This window comes from Phytophthora cinnamomi, assembly GCF_018691715.1.
Source record: "Phytophthora cinnamomi strain GKB4 chromosome Unknown Contig62, whole genome shotgun sequence".
NCBI classification, from domain to species: Eukaryota; Oomycota; class Peronosporomycetes; order Peronosporales; family Peronosporaceae; genus Phytophthora; species Phytophthora cinnamomi.
Genome location: NW_027150995.1, coordinates 169264 through 177098, shown reverse-complemented (window position 1 = coordinate 177098; position 7835 = coordinate 169264). Strand labels below are relative to the sequence as shown.

At 53.4% G+C, this 7835-nt stretch overlaps 1 protein-coding gene across 1 annotated transcript; it reads left to right on the top strand.

Annotated features, from left to right (window-relative positions):
• Positions 1-1315: 1315 nt before the first annotated feature.
• IUM83_06787 (Cytosine deaminase) lies at positions 1316-7532 on the top strand (the record flags this gene model as incomplete). The annotated part of the gene is made up of 4 exons (XM_067931019.1): positions 1316-1480; positions 1550-1688; positions 1756-3476; positions 5880-7532. The coding sequence occupies 4 exons, from the start codon at positions 1316-1318 to the stop codon at positions 7530-7532; spliced, it is 3678 nt and encodes a 1225-aa protein (XP_067787291.1).
• Positions 7533-7835: the final 303 nt, after the last annotated feature.

Sequence of the window (7835 nt, the reverse complement as noted above, 5' to 3'; positions counted from 1 at the left end):
GATGTTCCAGCCGAGAACGACGTCGAGCTGGTGTGCTACACCGATGCTGACTACGCTAATGACCCTGATGACCGAAAGAGTGTTAGCGGGTTCGTGACGTTCGTGAACGGTAATGTGGTCTCATATGGATCAAGAAAGCAAGAGATTAACGCACAGAGCACAACTGAAGCGGAGTATATTGCGATGAACGAGGGGGCTCGAGACCTCCTGTGGTTAATGGAGTTATGCAAGGAGCTTAACAGGTCGACGTCGACGCCCGAGATCCGGGGCGACAACAAGTCCTGTATCTGCCTGACAGCCAAGTCTGGTAAACACAGCAAGACGAAGCACATTCACAACAAGTTCCACCTTGTGCGCCACATGGTGGACACTGAGCAAATTCGGACGAGCCACGTTGGCACAAACGACATGATAGCTGACGTACTGACGAAGGCACTGCCCAAGGAGAAGTTCGAGCGCTGCCGCGACGGCATGAAGGTGCTGCGCATCGACCGTGCTCCGGCCTCAACTAATTCAGTGGGAGAAAACGTGCGTCGTCGTCGGTGATCGCCATGATCCAGTTGCCGTACCACCTGGATCAGAGCGAGCGAAGACCTTGCGGAAAAGCGAAGCAAGTAAAAGGAAAAGCAAGGAGCAAGCGCGTTCAAGGTAAAGCTCGACAGCGTCGAGCGATAGCCCGAAGAATGCCGTGTTCAAGATGATCATGTGAAGCGGTGCTTCAACATGATCAAGTGGGAGTGTGAAGTGCAATGGCAGAGCCAGGGCAGCGCCCCAGCTCCGCACCTGCAGCGCGGGTGCACCATGCACTGCATACTTGCAGCAGCACTTGTCCAGCGGACGAGTGGCTGCCAGTGCCCCACATACTAAGCTCTAGTTATTGGTTGCTGTATACTAACGATAATACACGCTCTGGGTTTTTGGCTGGTGGCGGTGGGGGCAACTTCACTTCTCAAGAGTTTGCGCAGCGCGCAACCCGCCACCAGCCTTTTCTCCCTGCAGGACTGAGTCCCGCATCTAACGGTGTTGACGCATCTATCTACCTCTATGGTGCAAACCCGTAGCACGAGGGGTTACAACACCTCTCACCGCTGGATCAGTACGATTCCGACTCCGCCAGCGACAGCGACGACGAATTCAGCTCGGACTTCGACAGTGGCGCAACATCAGCGTCGGCGCCAGCGTTGAGTGCGGTGGCGAGCGCCGACAGCACTTCAAGAGTCATGACACATTCCTCTACTCGGTGTACCCATGTACCTCATTATCGGTACAAACATCATTCCGCACTTTGGATTCCGCACTCTGGGGGGCGACGACGATGGAGCTGCAGAAGGACGTGGAGGCGCTGGACCGCGTGCTGTTCCGCCTGGCGAGCGTGGACGACGAGCGCATGCTGCAGGTGCTGCAGTCGCTTTTGCCGCAGCTGCTGCCGCTCTTCCCGCGCTCGCTGGCGACGCCGCTCGAGCAGCAGCTGAAGGACAAGGTGCCGGCTACGATGCCAGTTCTTCCTGCACGATTCCTGTAAAATATTAAGAGATTGTTTCTGCTGCAGCTCCTGCAGGTGGTCGGCCACATCAAGACGCGGCTGCAGGCACTGACGCGCCCTGCGCTGCCGCTGGACGCGCTGTGCCACGTGCTGCAGCAGCCGGAGCTCTCCGTCTTCTCGCACAACCTCGCGCTGCTCTTCATCGGTGAGAGCTCTCTCGCTAGTGTTAATAGCCTGTGCGGCGCTAATTTGTGAGCTCATACCGCCTGCAGAGCTGGGATTTGACGCCGCGTCGACGGAGCAGCGGACAACGGTCTTGGCCGCCGTCGTCAAGCGACTCGCGAGCTTTTCGGGCACGCAACAGGAGGCGTTCTTCAGGCTGCTGGTGCGCGCACTGCCTGTCAGTGCTGCTGCCATTTTCCCAGGTTTGAAGAGCGTAACAGGAGATGGTGAGGGACAGGAGGGAGGGGAGTCGCTGACCGGGGACGCGGAGGAGCCATACGAGGGTGACGCCGATGTGGACGTGGTGCTGGACTTCTTGCTGGATCTGGTTCTCTATGAACCCCCGTCGTCGACAAATGCAGACGCGACGGTTTATGGCTTGATGACGCCGCGCGTGGAGCGGCTGCAGCGTGTCAAGGTGGTCGAGTTGACGCGTGAAGCGCTGTACGAACGGCAGCAACACGTCCTGAAGCTTGTGAAGGAAATGGAGGTCCCCACAAGGCACAAAATCCCCGTCTACCTGGCGGGTAGTGCGTCCTTTCATCATGCAGTGAAAGCTTTCAGTGAGGAACAGCTGTCTCGTGTGCTCAAGTATGAAGAAAAGGAGGTGGAAGACGCCGATGCCATGCGCCGGCTGATGACGCTTATGCTGGGCAGTCAAATAGCGCAAACGTCCGGGGCTTTCGAGGGAGCCGATGCAGTTTTGCTGGCGAACCGCACGCGCTTGGCTGACCCAAGTATACTGCAAGCACTGACCATTTTATCAGTGTCTGAAGCAGCAACAAACATACTTCCCGTGATGTTGCAGCTGTTGTGCCAGTTGATGTTTGGTACTGAGCCGTCGCGGCCTCCGAATGTGGATAACAAGATTAAGTTGGCGACAGTGCGATTGTGCCAGTGGACTTTTCATCATTGCCAACTAACGTTGCTCGAGGGTCTACTTGGACCAGTGCTGTTTCCTACCCTGCTACGTTTACTGATGAATCCACACGCGGAGAGCGAGGCATCGAGCGCGGAGTTTGTGCGGGAATTTCGCCAGGGAGTATATGAATCCCTGGCAGTACTTGGGACCCGTACACCTACGCTGGTATCGTCATCTGAGCAGGCCTTCCAGGTGCTACTCGTGCGTTGTCTTTCGGAGGAGGAGCAACGCACTGGTGCTGGTGCGAACGCTCTAAAGGCGTTTACATCATTGGCAGGTGCGTACGCGGTAGCAGCCGCGCCTGAGGTGCGGACCAAGGTAAAGGACGAGCTGGTTGCGCTGCTGAACGGTTCAAAGCTTTTTGAACCCACCAAAAACTATGCGCGTGTACGAGCTGCTATAGCTGCCTGGTGCGCTGAACTTTTGGCTTCCGAGAGTGCACCAAAGGATGATATCACCATGCGCTTCGCCGTGTTGCGACTAGGGACCTCCTCGGATGAAGACACTCGACGTTTATCCGACAAAGCCTTGTTTGCACAACCGTTGCCATCTACGAGTACACTGGCAAAAAGTCTACAAGCAAACTTTCCCCAGAAGGATCTGAAGAAAGGATTGCACGATTTTGGTGCAGCCGAAGGCTGCGTGCGTTTTTGTGTTGAGATCATGAAGGCATCTCTAGAGAACCCCAGTCTGGAGAATGTAAACGATCGGAGGAGTATCGTGGAGTACATATTGCTCACGCTTCTGAGCCCAGCCGAGCACAAGGCTCCTACGTCAGCAACAGCTACGTCAGTGTTCGAGACGGCAGCAAGTGCAGCCATGGAAGTATCTTCGTTTGATCCGAAAAGTGTAAGTGCTGTCCTGGTTGATCACGTGAGGGAGCTTTACGATGTAGTGGCAATCAGTCAAGACCGCACATACCTCTCGAACATTAGTACGATAGTGACGTGCGCATGCAGTGCTGGGGCGCTCTCTGTCAGCCAAACAATATCTGACTTTATCGAGATTGGCATGAACAAGCTTCACTCGGATAGCTGTTCAGGGAAGGAGCTATCAGGAGTACTGTACATTATTGGAAGTACGTTACGCTACATTGGATGTGATGCAGCCCTTGTGGATTCTGCGTCTGAAGAGGAAATGCGGCTGCTGCTGTCGTGCTTCCAAAAAATGACGGATCTCCTCGAGAACATGGTGAAGGAGGGTTCAAACTTTGCATCATATCCAAGAAGTGAACTCGCTCAGAACGAGCGCATGTCACTAATGCGAAGTGTGCTAGATAGTATTGGTCTTGCAGGAACACTAACGAGTTGTATGCGAAGCTCTGCGGCTAGTGCTGCAATCGAGTGGAATCGACTGAAGGTCACAACGCTTAACGCGTTGAGGCACGTGATTGAGTGGAAATTGAAGTCTGTCCATTTCGACGAACAGCTAGTGCCCAAGTTGGCGACCTTGAAGCGCGTTGCAATCGAAAATCTAGGCCGCGCAGTATCAGGTTTACCCGGTACTGGGATACCTTTAGAGGTGTCTAATGTTCTTGAAAAGGTCCTGGAAGCTCTTCTTGATCTCGAAGATCAGTTTGACGCAGAGTTACAGTTTGACGTGGGCGAATGCCTCGTTGCAATTGGAGCTCACGCTCCTGAAGAAGTGTTTGCAGTGGATCGGGACAGCAAATATGACAAGTTCTCCGAGAATCGTGCTGCTGCCATTTTCCAGCGTGTATTGGGAGAGTACGCAAGCTCCCGACAGCCTAAGCGCCGTCGGAATGCGACAATATGGCTTTTGTGCATGTGTGCTGCTGGCTTAACGCCGCCACCCGGTGGGATTGGCGTATTACCGTCATTAAAGTCTTGGAATAGTGTGCTGATATCTCCGGGTAATTCGCACTCGGTACTGGAGTTACACGAGTTTTTTGTTACTATGCTAAACGATGCAAATGATGTATCAAAGGAAAGCGCAGTCAAAGGACTTGCTTATCTTCGCCTTCATGCACCAAGCGACGAGATGGGTCTTCAGTTCAGCGAAAGCTTGTTCCGTCGCCTTCGGTGCTTTCGAGCCTTCGCGTCTACAGCTGACGCCGCTACCGATGAGGATGAAAATACCGCTAACACCAACACTGGTAGTGCATCTGAGGCAGCTACTACGACTTCTGCAGCTTCATCGTCTAGCTCTACTATTGAAAACGCAGCATACCGTGAAGTCAGCAACGTTGCCGCAGATGTTGGGGACCCGGAGCTTATGTATGCGCTGCTGTACCTGAGCACCACCGACTCGATTTGGGAGTCATTCGCAGTGTCGTCTTCATCAACGCGAGCCAATACGTTTTCCTTTGTTGCGGTAGATAGGGTTTTCCGCGCTTCGATTGTCGCCAAAGCTGGTAGTCAGTGGATGGCCGAAGATTACTCGAGCAAAACCAAGTTAGTGCCTTGGTTATTCCTGCTGAAGTTCCATTCAAACACCAAGGTAGCAGCAGTCATGGGCAATCTATGGGAGTTTGCGAAAGGAAATACTGCGAATGCTACAGCCAAGGGAGAAAAGGCCTCACTTCGACAAAATTGGACGCTTCTATTCCACTTTGTTTTGGTTCGGCTTGAAAATGCAAGGAATTTTAAGTATCGCGAAGCTGCATGCCTTGCCCTTGTTGATTTGCTGAACGGAGCCGACGCCGATGATTTACGAAATGATTTTTCGCGACTTTGGAAAACGGCATCGCGCGCTGTGGACGACGTCATGGAAGCGGTTGCGCTATCGGGAGTGAAGCTTTATCGCTACCTTGGCGAACTAAGCTTGCGTGTCGCTGCAAATGATGCCGTATGCCGCTCTCAACTGTTGGAGTTCTTGATCGAGGATGGAATTGTTAGCAAAAACACAATCTGTCGCGCGCTGAGCATTGATGTATTGCTGCGTCTTGTTAAAACATTGAAGGCTGCTGACATGCAGGATCGCTTGGCTCCTCTGATACTCAAACTGCTAGAATATCTGTCGTCGCTAGAAATGCCGGAGCTGCAGTATGCACAATTTCACGTGGAAAAGAAAGATCAACTGGAGCGCCTGCGGGTATCAATTAGTCAGTCGGGACCTGTTGGCCAACTTCTGGAATTGACAATAAGTAGGCTTAAAGAGCTCGCTGGCTCAAGCGATTGCATGACAGTGGTTACTGAGCTTGTTCGTGGTGTAGCCAACCTCCTCAAATTTGGTGTGGGGCTTAACACCCGCGTCGGAACCGCTAACTTTGTGGTAACGCTTGCTGGTGAGCTGCCATTCGAGCTCCGCAAATGCAATGGTGCGGAGTTATTGCTGCGTCGTGTGCTCATCCCGTATGTGGGCGCGAAGACTGCAGCAGAGAATGATCAGTATGGAGATGAAGAAAGTCGATACGGCGGGGCAAGCGGAGGCAATTCTACTGAAGGTACTGACTCAACTATGACTGCGACATCAGGTTTATCGGATGGATTGGTCATTCAAAGTTACTGTAGAGCTGCCGCGTACCTGTGCCCGCTGGTGGACGCACCTACAGTTCGGGAATATGTCCGCACTGGTATCTTTGCGTTTAACATCTTCAGCAAGTCAGGCAGTAGCAAGACTTCGAGTCCTTCATCTTCTCCACGAAACCATAGCGACGACGAGGCCATGACCAATGAAGAAGAAGATACTCAGTCAAAAGCACATCAAGTTTACACAAGCCGTTTTCTGTTAATCAGCGCGCTGGCGACAAAGGAGCTCGTGAAGAAAGTCCCGCCAATCGCAGATGCGGACACTGTGGTGGGCAATGATCTCCGCAACTCCTGGTACAGCACAAACGTATTCCCCGCTGCCTTTGTCGGCCAGTTTGCTGCTACGGACGCACTTAAGAGCTCGTGGATGGCTGTACTAGACGAATTGCCGCCCACTGTGTTGTACTCCTCAAGCTCACTGGATGCAGTGCTTCATGCTATTGCACTACTGCTGGCGCACCCAGCTTGGGACACACGCCGGCAAGCTGCACGCGCTTTGCAAGCTATCTTCGCGAGTGCCACGTATCGCTCAAGGTTGACGACTGAACAAATTGCGCATATCTGGCAGGAGCTCATTGATGCTGTTCCTGGCCGTCTTTGGAGAGGCAAGGGTGTGATCCTGGAGTCAATTGTCGCATTAGCTGCCGTTAAACTGGAGGCGAAGACTACAGACAGAGACTGGGTGCAAAAGTTGTCACTGCTTCTTATCGACGAGTGTGCCCGGGCATGGAAGAACCACGACTTGACGTATCTTGAGAGCGCCATCGTTAATCTGGGAAAGTTTTCTGCTTCGATACCGGTTGAGCAGAGCGAGCTACGCGCCTCCAATGTGCGGTCGTTGCGGAGTGCGTTTTCTGAGTGGATGGCCCAGAGCGAAGCCGAGACGCCAGATTCTGCCAAAGTGTTGCCTCCGCTGCTTATCAAATGCATTTTTGAGGCACTTGCGCTAATGTGGCCTCTCGTGACAGCTGAACAAGCGGCAATAAATAGCGGACACGCTGATACCGCTTTAGGAGCAATTGTTTGGCTTTGTGCTAGTGTGGAATCGCCCAACCTGGCTGCTTGGAGTACCCGCAAGGCTATTTTCCAGACGTTAACTGCAGTTGCGGATCGTGCCCCAGTTAGTGCTCTAGCTGGTGGCAAAAACAGTGCCGTGGAGCGCATGGTTGAGACTTGCTGTGGGGCATTCGGGGTGGCGGACGGAAAGTACTCGATGGTACGTGTCGCTGCGGCTGCTGCTTTAGCAGCGCTGCTTAAGCGAGCTGCTGAAGACGCGAATGTGGCGTTGACGTTGGTCGTGCAGCGCGAGCGTGTATCGGCTGCTGTGCAGACACTTTCGACGAGCGAGGAGGCGTCAGAGCAGCAGGCAGCCTTCAACCTGAAGACGCAACTAACCCGCGATAGTTATACGTAGGCAGAACGTGTACTCAACTAGTCGACTCTTTTTGTTAACAGGATCCAATAACAAGTGGCAATTCGAATCGAAAGCTAACGTTTCTTGCGTTGGTGCCTACCGAAGTCGACGAGTCGAAGTGTTCCAACGCCTCCAGAAGCAAAACGTGTCCTTGAATCACTTTTCGAAGTTGTCCCACCAGGGCTGGCGGCGGAGGCTCATAGCTCGCTGGTTGTCACGCACGAGAAGGTTGTTGTGGCGGCTTCGCTCGTGCTGGTGTCAGCAACACTTGCACATGCGGTACCGATGACGAGGTGGTTGACG